At 45.0% G+C, this 15,795-nt stretch overlaps 1 protein-coding gene across 1 annotated transcript; it reads right to left on the bottom strand.

Moving 5' to 3' along the window:
- Positions 1-5,212: 5,212 nt before the first annotated feature.
- Positions 5,213-14,066, bottom strand: LMOD2 (leiomodin 2). Its single transcript, XM_059711692.1, has 3 exons — positions 13,673-14,066; positions 7,256-8,623; positions 5,213-6,723 (listed from the first exon to the last, which is right to left on the bottom strand). Exons 1-3 carry the CDS (start codon positions 13,943-13,945, stop codon positions 6,697-6,699), a joined length of 1,668 nt encoding a protein of 555 aa, XP_059567675.1. The 5' UTR covers positions 13,946-14,066; the 3' UTR covers positions 5,213-6,696.
- Between the last annotated feature and the right edge of the window lie 1,729 nt (positions 14,067-15,795).

The following is a 15,795-nucleotide window of genomic DNA, read 5'->3' as shown; positions in this document are numbered from 1 at the left end:
AATTTCATTCTATAGAATATGGGTTACCCCTGAAGAATTTCAAATAGGTGACTGTCGTGATCAGAATTGCATTTTGGACAAATACCACGCTGGTATGTTGAAGACAGATTTCAGGTGAGTGCAAATAGGAGACAGAGAAACTAGTTAGAAACTGGTTAGGAACCAGTTCAGAAGAAACCAGTTCAGAAGCAACAGTCCAGATAACAGATTGTGAGTCAACAGGGCTTTTGTGTTGGTTGCAGAGAAGACACGCTGCCATTTTTCGGAGGGGAGAAATTCTACTCACAACTCGTGTAGAGTGGCCCCTGTTAAATAAAGGCTCTCTGACCTGCACCACGCTGCCCAGTTGGGATATGCAAAGGGAGAATGGAGCTGCTCTTTGGGAGAGGGGCTAGAGAGACCTGTATTTGCTGTACGTAACTGCGAAAAGACTTTCAAATTCCCAGCTATAATTTAGGAGGACAGCAACGAGACAGAATCATGAGAGAAGAACAAAAGGGATAAACTGGCAAGAGAACAGACCATTATGTGGGTTACAGTAACCGGTGGGGTTCAGTGAGCCAGAGGATTATAGTAACAGTAATGCCTCGTGTTCGATGGTATTGCTGTAATGTCAGCCCCACCTTCGTTGCCCACATGCTCACGCAGTGTTGAAGAACTGGAGAATGAGGGCCGATGGCCACAGGTGAATTACCACATTAGGTCAATGCAATTTGGAATAGGGCCACTAAATCACGGGTTTGTAAGATTCAAGATACAGAATCCAGTACAATAACAGGATGATTAAGACATGTTTGCAAATAGTCCATAATGCAAGGCAAATGGACTGTGAGACTGGAATACAGAATCTGAAGCCAGAGACAACCATGAGGAGAGACGTCTCCAGCCACCACCCTCTATCCTAGGAATTCTCAGAAACCTGGCAGAAGACTTCGGGCTGTCACGAGATGGAATGAGGTTTCCAGTTGACTTTATATATATATGCACACGCATGACATTTTTACTTGACCTGAGAAAAAAATATAATTCATAAATGTATGTATGTGTAAATATATAATCTATGTTTCCTCCTGTCAAGTAAAAATACTGATATATGTATATATGTGGGCATACATGGCTATATTATAATTTTATTTTTCATGTAAAGTAAAAGACACACCAGGAAGATGTGCCTTTTTTGGTCTGAGATTTGTGGACCCTCTAACCCTTCACCAGAGAAGCACCCCCATTTAGGAAGCAATGCTCTTTATACTTCATCTTGGCAAGTCGTCCCACTCGACCCCTACAGCCTGATTCCATCCCCGCTGCTCCCAGGGACTTGTTCTCACCAAGATCACTGCTCAAGCTCCAGACCCGAATGGCATTTTATGCTGCTGACACTCTGCTTTGCCACATGATTCTTCTTTGGTTTTCTGGTAACCCTCAGCCTCTGCCCTTCCTTCTCCACACTCCCCCTGCGTGACCTAATCTAAGCCCCCACTCATGCCACATGACCCCCCAAATCCTCATTTTCGGCACAGATCCCACCTCCATGATTTTAGACCCACACATTCAAAGGCACAGGGACCTCTGAAACAATGTATTCAAAGACTAAATGCATCTGTTTCATCCCAAATCTGGTCCTGCTATATTCTCTATCCCATTTTCTGTCACTACTACTCACCCAAAAGGCCAGCCAGGAACTAAGTGTCTCCTTAGATTCCTCGCTTTTGTTACCTCCTGCCCCCTTCATCTAACCAGCAGCTGAATTTCGTTCAGCAGGTGCTTTCTTCATCTCTGATCTATCTGTTCTGGCCTATGTGCACCTACGCAGCGTTCACAGTTCAAGTCTGCATCACTTCCTTCTTGGATGGTTACACTGGCCTCCTGACTGTTCTTCCTGCCACCAGCATGGGCCTCAGTTACACGAGTCCTATACTTAACCTCTATAAGCCTTATGTCCCTCCTCCTCCTGCAGGCCTTTGATGCTGCCCGTGACTTTCACAACAGTGCACATTCCTTAGTTTATACTACGTTGTTCAGGATAGGCTCTTGGGATTTCCAATCCATCCCAGCCTTTTTATTCAGAAACAGAAAATTGTATGGACTTTTTGAAATCCATCTTAGCAATGCATGCCTTTGAGGTTCAGATCAACATATAATTTGGCCGAGGGAAAGTTGCTAAACATGACAATTCGGTTGAAACCTAATTCCCAGTTGTGGTGTACCACAGTAATGCCTCAACTCTTGTCAACTTCGAGCTGTCAATCACTCAATCAATCATTTCTTCTACGGGTTTTTGTGAAAAGTTAAAATTTAGAATAACTCAGGTGATGAACAAACTAAATAGCCAACATCATAGAACTAATCAAAATAACCTAAATATCCAACAATTATTGAAATTGCTTAAATAAAATATGGTGGGTTACATAATGGTATGTACTGTACACTATCTTCCCCTTATTGTAGAAAACATAGTCATATGTGTGTTTAAATATGCATTAGAAAGGACCTAAAAGGATATATGCTAAAGGGTTATCAGTAATTCCATGTGGGTGGGATTTTAGAAATTCTTTATGTTCTTTTGCTTATCTGTATACTCTGGTTTTTCTTAATGATCATGTACTATTTTTGTAAATAGAAAAGGCCAATACAATAGTTCTCTTCTTAATCCACCAAAATTATCCAATACTGGAAAAAAGGATAAATATTGACTCTTTACTAAATGTTTTCCCAGAAATACCTAAATTCTATGATTTTTTTTTTTTAACTATTTTCTATAACATCCTGGTTCCTCAAACTTAAATGTCCTTCCTCATTCCCCACCCGTACGTCATCATTAGACTTTTTATAACCTGGCATCTTCTCTATTCTTTAAAAATCCAAGTCACCTTCCCTGATAAGCTTTTCTTGACCTCTAATCTGCCTTTGGCCAAGGGTTTATGGTAAACCAGTCCCAAGTTTGACTGGTTCACAGTCAAATCCATACAATACCGATTTTTGAATAGCCTGCAAATTAAGAAGAGTTTGTACATGTGCAAATGCTAGAAAAAATCAAAGAATAAAATGAACAACCCATGAAAGTACATGAAATTAAAAATTTAGGGCCTTTAAATAAAGTTGTATTAGTACCAGGCACATTCATTCATTCAGGCATTGTGTATGACTGCTTTTGCCCTGCAGTAGCAGGTTGAAGAGTTGCGACAGAGACCTAATGCCCATGATGTCTAAATTAATTATTCTCTAGCTCTTTGCAGAAAAAGTTTGCTGACATTAGTTTTAGATGATGATGCCTCCTCAGTGCCCACACAGGACACCATAGACCTGCCTCTCACTCCGTGCTTGCCTCCTATCCTGGAACGGATGATTTGCTTTGGATTCCCTTTACTTTCAAGTGGAGGATATTTTCTAATTAAAGTTGGTTGGTCTGACCGCTGAGCAGAGTGCCTGGTACACAGGAGGCACTTGATAAATATAGGCGTGACGTATGAAGTAATGGTGTAAGCTCCCTCCACCCGAATGTAAGTTACATGAGGCCCGGCGTTTTATCTCCTTTTTTGGCTGTGTATCTGAAAGAGTATCTAGTAGGAACTCGGAAAATACTTGTGGGAGTTGTTAAATGCATCAATGTTGGCACTATATATATATTTAAATATATTTTTATTGATTTCAGAGAGGAAGGAAGAGGGATAGAGAGATAGAAACATTCACAATGAGAGAGAATCATGGATCGGCCACCTCCTGCAAGTCCCCCACTGGGGATCAAGCCCGCAACCCGGGCAGGTACCCCTGACTGGAATTGAACCTGGGACCCTTCAGTTTGCAGGCTGACGCTCCATCCACTGAGCCAAACCAGCCAGGGCGGTACTACATTTTTTAGTTTTATAATTTTTAAGTCAACTCGTAGTCTTTTATATCATGTATTTGCTGATTGGTGGAAATAAAGCTTTACCTCTGGAGCCTCAGAAAATAAACGAACAAACAAAAACCAAAGAAAAAGACAATGTTAACTTTGTCAAAAAAAGAAGTAGTTAAGAGACCCTTTTAAGAATGTATCGATTTACCCCCTCTTCCGTGCATTTCAATACAGGCATGGCAGCCTGTAGTTACCTCCTCCTTTCACTCACTCTTTCACTCACTCGTAACAACTACAACTGGGCAGGTATTAAATCAAGATCCTGCTGACACTGAGTTATTAAATACCTGTGGTAGCAGGGCTCTCAGAGCCAGCAAGACTCAGTACCTGGCCCCATTTCAAATGGGGATGAGGTGTTCTTTAAGAGATTAATGTGCAGATATCAATCACAGCCTAAACACTGCGTCTGGTCTTGGACAGCCTCTCTCCCAGTGAGCTGAAAGCTCTTTATAGAGGATGAACGAATTTGTTCCCATATTCACTCTATGAGTTTGCAGGAGGGATGAGCTAAGGATCTCTGCCCTGTGCCGAATAACACCTTGCATGTTTACGGGATTGTCTTGTGCGATAACATTCTAGAAGTGTATTTCTGAATGAGCAATGTACTCACTTAGTATCTGATCGTATCATACTTGTCATAGGTCTTGTGATGCACCTAGTAAGTGCAGGCTGTTCTTTCCTGAGCCCCCAAAGTTCCAGAAAGACAGCTTTTGAAATGCAAAGAAACAGTATGTGTCTCCTGACCACTCTGGTGAGAAGGCCTGGCAGCTCTTCTCTCTCCCCTCACTCTGGGGGGTTGCCGCACACCCTCTTCCTGGCGTTCATGCATGGTTTTATGGACAACCCCCCTCATGAGCAACCATTTGCTCCTCTGCCACATCGTGATGGGACTGGAGGCGGCTCCCCTTTAGAAGGGCCTAGTCCTCATGTACACAAAAGGGTCAGGGGAAAAAGGAAGGTCTGCCTTGGTTTCCTGCTCTAAATTCACCCACACACACCTTTTTTAAAAAATATATATTTTATTGATTTTTCACAGAGAGGAAGGGAGAGGGATAGAGAGTTAGAAACATCGATCAGCTGCCTCCTGCACACCCCCTACTGGAGATGTGTCCACAACCAAGGTACATGCCCCTGAGCGGAATCGAACCCGGGACCCTTCAGTCCGCAGGCCAACGCACTGAGCCAAACCAGTCAGGGCTTACACACCCACCTTTTAAAAACCTACATGTTAGCTTTTATTTCTTTGAACAACAATAATGGGCATGATTGTGAACACCAATGAAAAGAGGTAAAAAAAAAAAAAAAAAGTGAAGTCACTACCAAGGGAAACTGAACGGGGAGCCTTTGGGAGGTTTGAACAGAGAGTGCCAGGGAGTGTGGGCCGAGCCGGGACAGACGGCCAGTTTCTCCTGCAATCTCACCCTCCCTGAGCCTGGGCTCCCTCTGTAAAACAGGATAGCATCTTTTAATGTTGCTGTGAAAAGTTCAGGAGACAACTTAGAGAGTTCAGAAAATGCCAGTCACTGCCCACACTGTGTCCAGGCACTGAGCTACCTCCTTAAGAAAAATGATCAGTTGTTCTTATGAGTAAGAGAGAGAATGGCCGAACAAGAGAAACAGACTAAACAACACAGACCCAAGAACTATGGGGGAGTTTTCTAGTGAAAATTGAAGGTAATTTTGATTGAAGCTTTGTCTATAAAGCAAACAATCATTGAACAGGTGACCCAAGACCACTGTTCTACTCTGCAGGACACGCAGGAAACATGACTAATCGTAGCTATTACAAGGGACTTTAGAAGAGATTTGTAGCTTTCATAAATTGGAGTGGAGGAGAATATTTGAATTGAGATCTTTCTTGAGTGAGAGGGGATGGGGTGGGGACACACTATGATTATAGATACATGTGTCCTTGTCCCTGGATGTGTGTCGTGGATGTTGATACCGCCACTGTGTGTGTAGGGCACGAAAGGCTGAGACCCACTAGACAAGGGCTCAGCCAAGGAGAGCTCAAAAGAGGAATCTTTAGCATCAGCCACCAGATCGCTCCAAATTCATGGGGCCTGTCTTCCATGCATTCCCCCGGCACCTGTATTCTGTTTACTAAGAAACTTTCAATTCTTCTTCCTCCAGAAAGAGTTGATTTTAATTCTAAATGATTAAATTGACTTATAAATCTTATGAGTATGTGGGGGTGTCAGTAGACAGCCTGGGTCTCATATCAATGCCTTCAGGATGATCATGTCCACTTTGGGGTTTTTTCCTGAGTTTTTATCTCACTACCAAGACGACTGTAAAGAGAGTTTTTGATTCCAGACCTTTAGAAAGAGCTCTGATCATGTTTTTCGTGGAGAAGACAAAGAAAAGCAAATGCTAAGGACCAAAACCCTTTTCTGGGTGATAATGTAATATTTTTAATATTCAACAATGTTACATACACACCTGAAAATGTACCAACTCACAAAAAAATATTAGTTTGTTGTTTTTTTTTTAAAAAACTTCAATCCAAATTTATTGGGATTACAAAAATAACAGCATATTTCATTAACTCAGCAGCTCAGAGCTATGAAGCATCTTTAAACAAACTGCTTCCTGCCAATACAAATCTCATGACATTAAAAAAGAAGTTTATTTTCATATTTACAGAAGATTCTTAAGATTCTCCTTGGACTTCATGGCTGAGGCTATTTTTTAAAGTCAGAGGACGTTTCCAATTGAAGAAGTTACTTTAGAAGCATCTCCCGATGCGTTTCATTTAACGCCAAGGAATACGTCTGCATCCTCTTCTCAAGATTGTGTGTTTATCGCAGAGCGTCTGGAACTTCCACCTACAAAAATAGGGGGTTTTCTTTCAATAAAAACAACACAAATGACGAAGTGAAAAATATCTCTGAGGTATGTGTCCCCAGCAGGATTCTCGGAGAGGAACTCAGCTATGGATTGGTTTTCGATACCGGGTATTAAAATTGTATATTACAAATTAGGTTTGAAACCACGTGCAACCCTTCGGTAACATTTTTGACAAGTGGTGAACTTTTTTTGGAATGCAGATTATACTCCCTGATTTATTTATTTATTTATTTATTTATTTATTTATTTATTTATTTATTTATTATTGTTAATTGAATCAGTATTTTTATATGTTGTGGCGTGTTTACATGGGGCTAGCCCTTAAAAAAACCTGAAAGGTCCAGGCACCTCTCTCAAATGGAAATCGGCTCACCAGGCACCTGCTCTGGATGTTACAAACTTGGTAGGCTTGCTCTCGCTTGTTAAAATAGTGATAAGTATGTTGGGAGGCGACTTGGGTGCCACTGTGCAAGGGGGGCCTGAGCCCCAGGGTCTCCTCGGGGTACTCACCCGCCTTAGCTGTCTCAGGCTGCTCCCCCGGATCGCTTCCATGAGGTTGTCATGGGCAGATCTCTGCGGGGTAGAAGGTCGGTAACTGTCTTCTGCTTTCTTCTCCTGCACTGGCCTCAAGGAATTTTTTATTTCCTTTAGGACGTTTTTCGGCTGTTTCTTCCCCTTTTTCCCCTTTTTCTTTTTCTGTCCGTTTTGTAAAGCCCGCTGGGCGCTCTCCTGTTGCTTGATGACCTCGGCGATGTTGCGGGTGATGAGCTTTTTCTCCGGGAGCGGCGGCGGCGGCGGCGGCGGCGGGGGTGGCAGCCTCTGCGGCGCGGGCGGCGGCGGCGGCGGCGGCGGGGGCGGGGGCGGCGGCGGGGCCACCGGAGACGGCGGGCGGCTCCTCACCGTCTGCACTTTCTTGGGGAGCCTGGGGGACGACCAGGGCGACTGCCTGGGCGATGCGTACGGCGAGGAGCCGGGCGTCCCTCTCTGCCAGACCGCGGTCCTGGGCTGGGCCCCGCCGTCCGCCGCCTCCTGCTGCTTCTGCTCCTGCCTGCGCTTCTGCCGCTGCTTGTCCATGTTGCGCGTCAGGAGGCTGGTCATGCTCATGCGCGGCCCCGGCAGCTCGAAGTGGTAGCCCAGGCGCAGCAGCGTGGTGTTGTCCCGGAGCAGCTTCACGATCTCCATCTCCACCTGGCTGCCCATGATGTGCCGCTGGTTGTGGAAGCGCAGCTCGGTGAGCACGGGGTTGTGCTGCAGGGCCCGCATGAGCGCCAGCACGCCCTTGCCCGTGACGAAGTTGGACTCGATGTTGACGCTGGTGATGTGCCGGTTGACCCGGAGCATGTCGGCGATGGCGGCGGCCGCGGCGTCGTCGGCGCGCGTGTTGGCCAGGCTGAAGGTGCGCACCACCGTGTTGCCCTGCAGCGCCTCGGCGAAGCGCGCGAGCGTCTGCGACGTGATGTTCTCGATGTTGTTCAGGTTGACCTCGCGGGTGTCGGGGTCGTTGCTCCGGATCTTCGCCAAGGCCTCCTCGATCACCGTGGGGTTGCCGCTGGGGTGGATGGCGGCCGGCGACTCCGAGTGCCCCCCGCTGTGGCCGTTGGTCAAGTTGATGTTTTCTAACTGACTCTTAAATGTCTTGGGCCGGGCACTGTCGGGGCTGGCGCGCTCAGGGTGGGCAGTGCCGTTGATGGCTTCCTCGTCTTCAACGGCGCTCTCCTCTTCGTGGCTGTCGTCCTCCTCCTCCTCCTCTTCCTCTTCCTCCTCTTCCTCCTCCTCCTCCGCCTCCTCCTCTTCGGTGTACACCTCCTCGGACACCTCACTGTTACTTTCAGTAAAAATCAGCTCTTCCTCACTCTCCTCTTTGTCTTCTTCTGCAACCTAGAGGGCATGGCACCACCGTTAAGTTTGTCATTGCTAAGCACACTTTTTAAATTTACAAAAGTAACATGGTTTCGCAATACCCTCGATTTTGCAGACCTTGCTGGCCTTCGGGTGCCGCAGACCACATTTCCCGCCTGTCTGTCATATGTGAAAATTAGCACCTTTAATTTTAAAATGCTTACGTGTAACCAAGATTTGCTGATCATTAAAGCCACAGGTTATTTTTTTTTTGTCATTAATCCATTATTATATTGTAATTTTTAAAAATATATTTTATTGATTTCAGAGAGGAAGGGAGAAGGAGAGAGAGATAGAAACATCAATGATGAGAGACAATCATTGATTGGCTGCCTCTTGCATGTCCCCTAATGGGAATGGAGTCTGCAACCCAGGCATGTACCCTTGGCCGGAATCGAACCTGGGACCCTTCAGTCTGCAGGCTGACGCTCTATCCATTGAGCCAAACCAGCTAGGGCCACTGTTGTATTTTAAACACATTTTAGCGAATAGGCCATATGTTGGGAAAAAAACACTGTCATGATTTCCCCAACATAAATAAATATTGCATGTTTGCAATCATAGTCTACATATTTAAATCCGAGTCACTGTTGGTAAACAATGTTTACCAAGTGATTAGCATGGGTCACACTGCACCTGGCACTGTCCTTGGTTCCGTTGTCGTGTGGCGTGACTTTCTGGGGCAGTTTTAACACGTGCAGGCCATGTCCCACCTGCTCTAAGCCAACCCCAGCGTGTGCACTTGTTTACTCGTGACTGGTGAATGCACGCATTTCCTAGACCTACTCAGTAGACATTTAAAGTGACGTAATGCATATAGAAAACTTTTCTGTGAAAGTCAACTTTTCATACACACTTAATTTTAATTGTCTATGTAAGTAAAAACAGGTTAACTAATTTGTCAATTTTTTAACATATATATTCGGAAAATCTACTTTACCAAATTAGTCCGTGATATCAAGGTTTTACTGTTACGTTGTACAAATAAAACGAATACATTGTTATATGTCAACTATATCTCAATAAATAAAGAAAAAGAAAAAGCAACACATGGCAAGTAACAAAATTATATAAGAAGAAAATTTAATCTCCTCGGTGACCAAGGTTAACATTGAATTGCATAATTTTCAACAGCTTTTTCTACAAACATTTGTTGAGTTTTCTGCAGAATAAGCATTCAGAACGCACTTTGTTGAACTAAAATTTACTATCATGTTGCCACTTTGAAAAATAAGGTGGAACTTTGGCTTTGGAAACCCGTGATCAATTTTGTATTCTTTTTCTTAACTGCTTACTCTGAACTACTGGACACCTAGCCTACGTACAATCTTTTAAAAACTCACCCCTCCCTTCTGGATTCTGCCCTCACCCCTTTGTCCACGCTTATTTCTCCACCCCAGAGAAACACATGGCAACACGAATACACAACACGTTAACGGATTTCTTCTCTCAATGTTGAAGACTTTTCGTAAACGTGGTCTCCTGTAAGCAGATGTGACAGGAGCCAGGTGCTGGGGCCGGGCCTGTCTCGGTGGAGACAGAGGCAGTGGCGTCCTGTGCTTCCACAGCATTTATCTTCCTCGGGGGCAGAGCCTGGCACAGGTGCCCAGAGACCCCACACCCGTGAGCTGCTGCTGGCCCTGGCCCTGCTCCGGGGCAAGAAGCCCGTGGAGCAGGGCTGCTGTCAGGGCAGCAGGTCAAAGCTTGGCTCTGTGAAGAAAAACACTTCGGTCACCCTTTTCAGCAAATCAACTGGAAATCTCACGCGAGTGCAGGGTTAGATGAGACGGACCGCAGAAACTAGACTCTAAGTGTAACGCGGAACAGCAGAGAACGGTAGACAATCGTGAAGCAAGCCATTGCCTCAGCCCATGGTCGTCAATTATTCACCACGTTTCCATTATGAAAGCCCTTCAGGCAAACACAATTTCACTTTGTCTTTCCTGTTGACAAGACTCTACTAAAAAGTCCAACTGACTCCTTTCTTTTTCTGATTTAAAAAAAAAAAAGAAATTGCTGACCGTTCAATTTTTCCATGTCCCTCTCCTGTCCCCAATGCCTTGGTTCTTCCTTCCACACTGGCAGCTTTTATTTTTATTTTTATTTTTTTACCCTGAGGGATCCTACTGCCTGAGGCCTGTGGAATGAGCTTTGGATAACACTGTGCTTGTCTCCACAAGTTTGTTTGCCCAGTTGCTATCACAAAATAGCCTCCAGTTATCCACTTGTTTGGAGTGGCAGGCACCAAGTGATGGCCTGGGGAAGGGGTCAGGCTTCTGGGATGGCTTGTCCAGTCTTAATTTACTCTCTTCTTCAACATCAGGAGGGAGAGGGATGTGTGTGTGTGTGTGTGTGTGTGTTGTTTCCATAGTTGCAGGAAAGGGGCCTTTCTCAAAATTCAAGGTACGGTGCCTTAAATTTTTATCCATTTTGGTTTTTGAAGAACTTTAGGCTGTATCTGCAAGAGATGTTGTCCCCTCAAAAACGTACTTTCTTCCAGAAAGCTTTCTTTGACACCCCCTGAAATCCCCCTGGCGATGCATTCCCACCACCTTGTACTTCCCCCTAAAAAGTGCCTATTTTAATGAGTTTTTTGTCATTTTCCCCCAAAGGCTGTTAGCAGGGTGAGGACAGGGATCATGTCTGTTTCGCTCGCCTGGCTCAGCATGTAGCAGGGGCTCAATCAATATTTGCTCACTGAATGGATGTAACATGACACGGGCTAATGGCTGGGCCGCACTGCCAGAGTCCCTCATGCAGCAGGTCGGAGGGAGGGTACAATTAGCCGTTCTGAGAAGTTCCCAGATGATGTTGAAGGTCGGGCACTCACATTTGGAGAATCGTGGTCTTTGTGCCATTAGAACTTGGTGTGAATTTCAGCTTGCTTTTAGAGTGTTGATCTCAAATGCATTTCTGAACCTCTCTTAGTCTGAGTTCTCGTGTGCGGGAGGTAAGAATTCAATGAAATGATGTGAATGTACTCAAGCTAGGGGAGTTAGAGCCTTGGTCTCCAAGGCCCATGGAGCTATTGAGTGTCGCATAGCTTTGTGTGAAGGGGGGGGGGGGGGGGGCAGAGACTGTCATTCAACAGAAGTTGAACATGGTTTTCCTGAGCTTTTATAGAGCCAATAGCTGCAAAGACCCCCATCTCCTCCCTCCTCATGGTCTGTGCTGTGTGCTCCTCACTTATGCTGTGGCTCCTGGCCCGCCCACCCACCCACCCATCGTCTGCTTTGAGCTTTTTTCCCTGCGGCTGGAATGGATTTACACTCTCCATCAGTAAGCTTCTGCTCAGCACTCCATGTGACTACAGGGACAGCTGGCCAGCGAGGAAAGTGCAGCGAGAGAAAAATTAGCCAGAAAGGAGTCAAAGTTCATCAACACGGGAGCCTCTCTAATTGACTCGATAAGCCACTGGCGGGGATCAGCCAAACCTTTGGCGGGATCAGGTGGGTTCCACCCACCGCTGACAGCAGGCTTCGCCCTCTGCTTCCCACCCACCAAGCTAAAGACATGGTGGCACTAAAATGCCTTTGCGGGGTTATTGCTACAATGGCTGTCTGTCCTGCATCTTCTGGGTCACCTTCAATCTTTTTATGAAGGAATTTCTTGAATAACTGTCATAAACAGGGCATATTTTATATATATTTAACGCACATTCCCACATCAGGAAGAAAAAGAAAAGACCCCTAGACAGCATGGCTGTGGAGGAATTGACCTTAAATCCTGGCCTGTCATGTGTGTCCTTCCTTGTCACCTCCCCCTCCAGGCCTTCCATGCAGGCGGCCAGCGTGGCCTTGGCAGACACCGGCCTGATCCCAGTGACCCCTCCTGCGGTGATTGACATGGGCAAAGCTCACACATATCTTGCTACAAATGTCGCCCACACACCCTGTCACCAAGATCAGCTAACAGCGCCTGGATTAGTCCCGTGGAAGTCTTCCCATGGGCTCCAGGCCATTTGGCTTTCAGGTGATTGTAGTGAAGCACAGAGGTTTTAAACTATCGCTCCAGACCCGTGTTCTTCCAGAAACTCAGAAACTGGCGTTATCAACGTTCTCATGGCCGTTACCATTTTCCCATGGTCTTTTGAGCTCCTTTTCATGACTCATTTGGCGAATTTAAAGAAACGTTTACTGGCCAGAGAACAAGGGCTCGGGAGGCCTGCGCTCTGATAGAAGTCCATTCTCTGGCCCCAGCATCACGACTGTAAAGTAGGAAGGAATCTTAGAGCTGCCTACCCAGGCAGGCTTAACCTGGGCCCTCAGGGGGCTTTGGATGCGTGTCATCATTTTTGAAATTCTGTGTAGAAATGTGTGTGTGTGTGTGTGTGTGTGCACAAGCGCACGTGTATTTTCTTAAGGAGAAGGTCCACAATGGACCCAAATTTCAAAGGGGTTTTGGTTCATATGCGGACAATAAAACCACAGGCCCCCAGTCCCTCCATGGACAGACGGGAAAGAGGAGCCTGCTTAAGTGACTATCTGTCCAACAACTTAGAGACACAGAAGGGACTAGAAAGAAGGTCCCCTGACTCTCAGTTCCATGTAATTTCCTGCCACCCCACACTTCCTGGTGTTGGAGAAAAAGAAGTCTTTTTACTGTTGCCACATCACAGTCAACACAATAAGAATACCCATTTTTGTCTTTTAAGAAGAAAATAAATTTACTTAATATATATAACCTCAGACACCGATACTATGCCACATCCCCAGCTTATAACTCAAATTAGACTTATGTTTGGCAAACTATCTAAACCTATGCCTTACTTGCAAATTATTCTCTTCTTGGAGATTCTATCTTTAGCCAATCATTAGAACCCCAGCCAATCATTTTACACATTACGATCCTTCGGGTGGCCATAGAACTTATAGGACTATTTCAGCCCAAGACAGTGTTCAGTAGCAGGTTATAAGGACCGAAGAGTGAGGGGGACTGCAGAGGGAGAGAAAGCAGGTTCCTAGATTTGGGGTGGGGGTGGGGGTGGAGGGGCCCGGGAGCAGCCAAGAAAAGGTCCGGAAAGCCTACCTTCCCACACTCCCCCAGCCGCTCCTTCTCCAGCAGCTTCTGGGACTCCTTTTCCCAATAGGCCATCAGCGCCTCCCTGCTGAAATTCCCCGTGGGGGTCTTCTCCGTCAGACTCTTCTGTCGGAGCCCCACCGGCAGGTTGCGGTCAGGTTCAATGTCCTCCAACTCCCTCTCCAGCTCCTTCAGCTCCTCGGCCGTCAGGGAAGCCAGGAGCTCGTCCTCGTCGATGGATTCATATTTGCTAAGTCCTCTCCTGTAGCCGAAGGTAGACATGGTTCCTGTTCGGTCAGACGCACAAGGAGCTTGAGGACCCGGGCATGCAAGGCAGCCAGGAGCAGGCGAGGCGGCCAGGGGCAGGCTGGCCAGCAACTGGTGCTGGGAGCGGCTGCGATAGCCTTTTAAGAGGGTGATACAGGCCGTGACAATGCGGCGGGGGTGAAGGCATGGGCTGTTTTAAGCATCAGACGTCAGCTAGACATTTGAACACAAAGAATGTCACATCAGTGGTGGATGGAGGTCTCAGAACCAGTGGGGATTATGCACACACTGGCCAGGGACAGATTTAGCTGCGCCTGATAGCTCCTGAGGACAGGCAGAGAGGTCTCCGACAGGGAGAGACGCAGGTTTTCACTTTGTGTTCAAACAACAGGGGAATACAAGTTCATGTTGAAGGGACTGGCTGCCACCCCCGTGGCCATGAAAGGGGTCCTTTTAATCTGAGGGGTGCAGTAGTTAGTTATTCAGGTTTTCCTAAAAGCGCCGCGATGGGAACAGACAGCTATGCTCACAGAACACTTTAGGTTTTTTATGGCATTGTGTAGTTTACAAAGCACTTTAATACAATTTCCCTAATCACAGCAAGTCCGGTGAGATGACAAACAGTGTCCTCCTTCACAGACTTTGGCAACCAAGGCTCTGAGAGATGAAGTGACAGATTGGGAGTCGGCCAGCCAGACTGCGAAGTGGCCCTCTCCGCAGCGCAAAATGGCTCCCCTCTCCTCACCCCTGAGTGTTAGGAAACGCCTAGGTTTGCAAATAAAACTCCCAAAAGACAAACAATAATACTGGGTAGGATTTGTTAGGAACTGACACTGTGCCAGCCTAGTGCTAAGCGTTTTATATAGTTCATCTCATTTAATTCTACAGTTCTGTATGGTAAATGTTATTCCCACTTTTCACTAATATGGTCTCAGAGAGGTCAAGTAACTAGGCCAGGGCCACAGAGCTAGAATTTGCACTCATATTTGTGTCTGGGCTGAAAACGGAAGAGAAGCTAATTTGAAATATTATATATATATATATATATATATATATATATATATATGCTCATATTCTTATGAAATGTGATAAAATATATAGCTCATGAGACTTTGTAAATGTATCATTTTAGCACAGAGATAGATTAAAAATCAGTTAAAATGTATATGCATTGAAATATACATTTATCAATACATGTATAATATATGATATTTTGTTTATGTATTCAGCAGCTGGTGAATATATATATATATATATATATATATATATATATATATATATATATATAAAATATTTGGGTTGTTTCCAGGTTTGGGTTATTATAAATAATGCTGCTGTAAGAACAATTATTTGCAAGTGTTTATGTGGCCGTATGTTTTCATTTCTCTTGGGTAGGTAGGTATGTAGTTGTGGAATTGCTGAGTTATATGGTAAATTTACATTTAACTTTTCCAGAAAATGACAAACTATTTTCCCAAATGGCTGCACAAATGTACATTCTCATCAGCAATTGAAAAGAGTTCAAGTGTTTCCACATCCTAATTTGCTATTGCTTTTTTTCTGATTATAGCCATTTCAAGGGTATGACATGGTATCTCATTATAGTTTTAACTTTCATTCCTCTAATAATTAATCATGTTGAGAATCATTTCATGTGTTCATTGTCTCTCTTATGTCTTCTTTGGTAAAATAATTATTCAGATTTTATGCTGATTTTAAAAATAGATTGTCTCTTATTGGGACATATATTTTCCATATACTCTGGACTTCATCAGATATATGATTTGCAGATCATTTATCCCATTCTTTGGCTTGTCTATTCATGTCTTTTGAAGAGCAAATGTTCTTAATTTTGATGTTCTATT

Source organism: Myotis daubentonii, chromosome 10 (genome assembly GCF_963259705.1).
Source record: "Myotis daubentonii chromosome 10, mMyoDau2.1, whole genome shotgun sequence".
Classification (NCBI taxonomy): domain Eukaryota; kingdom Metazoa; phylum Chordata; class Mammalia; order Chiroptera; family Vespertilionidae; genus Myotis; species Myotis daubentonii.
Note: the sequence above shows the minus strand (reverse complement) of the source record. Positions and strands in the feature narration are given on the sequence as shown.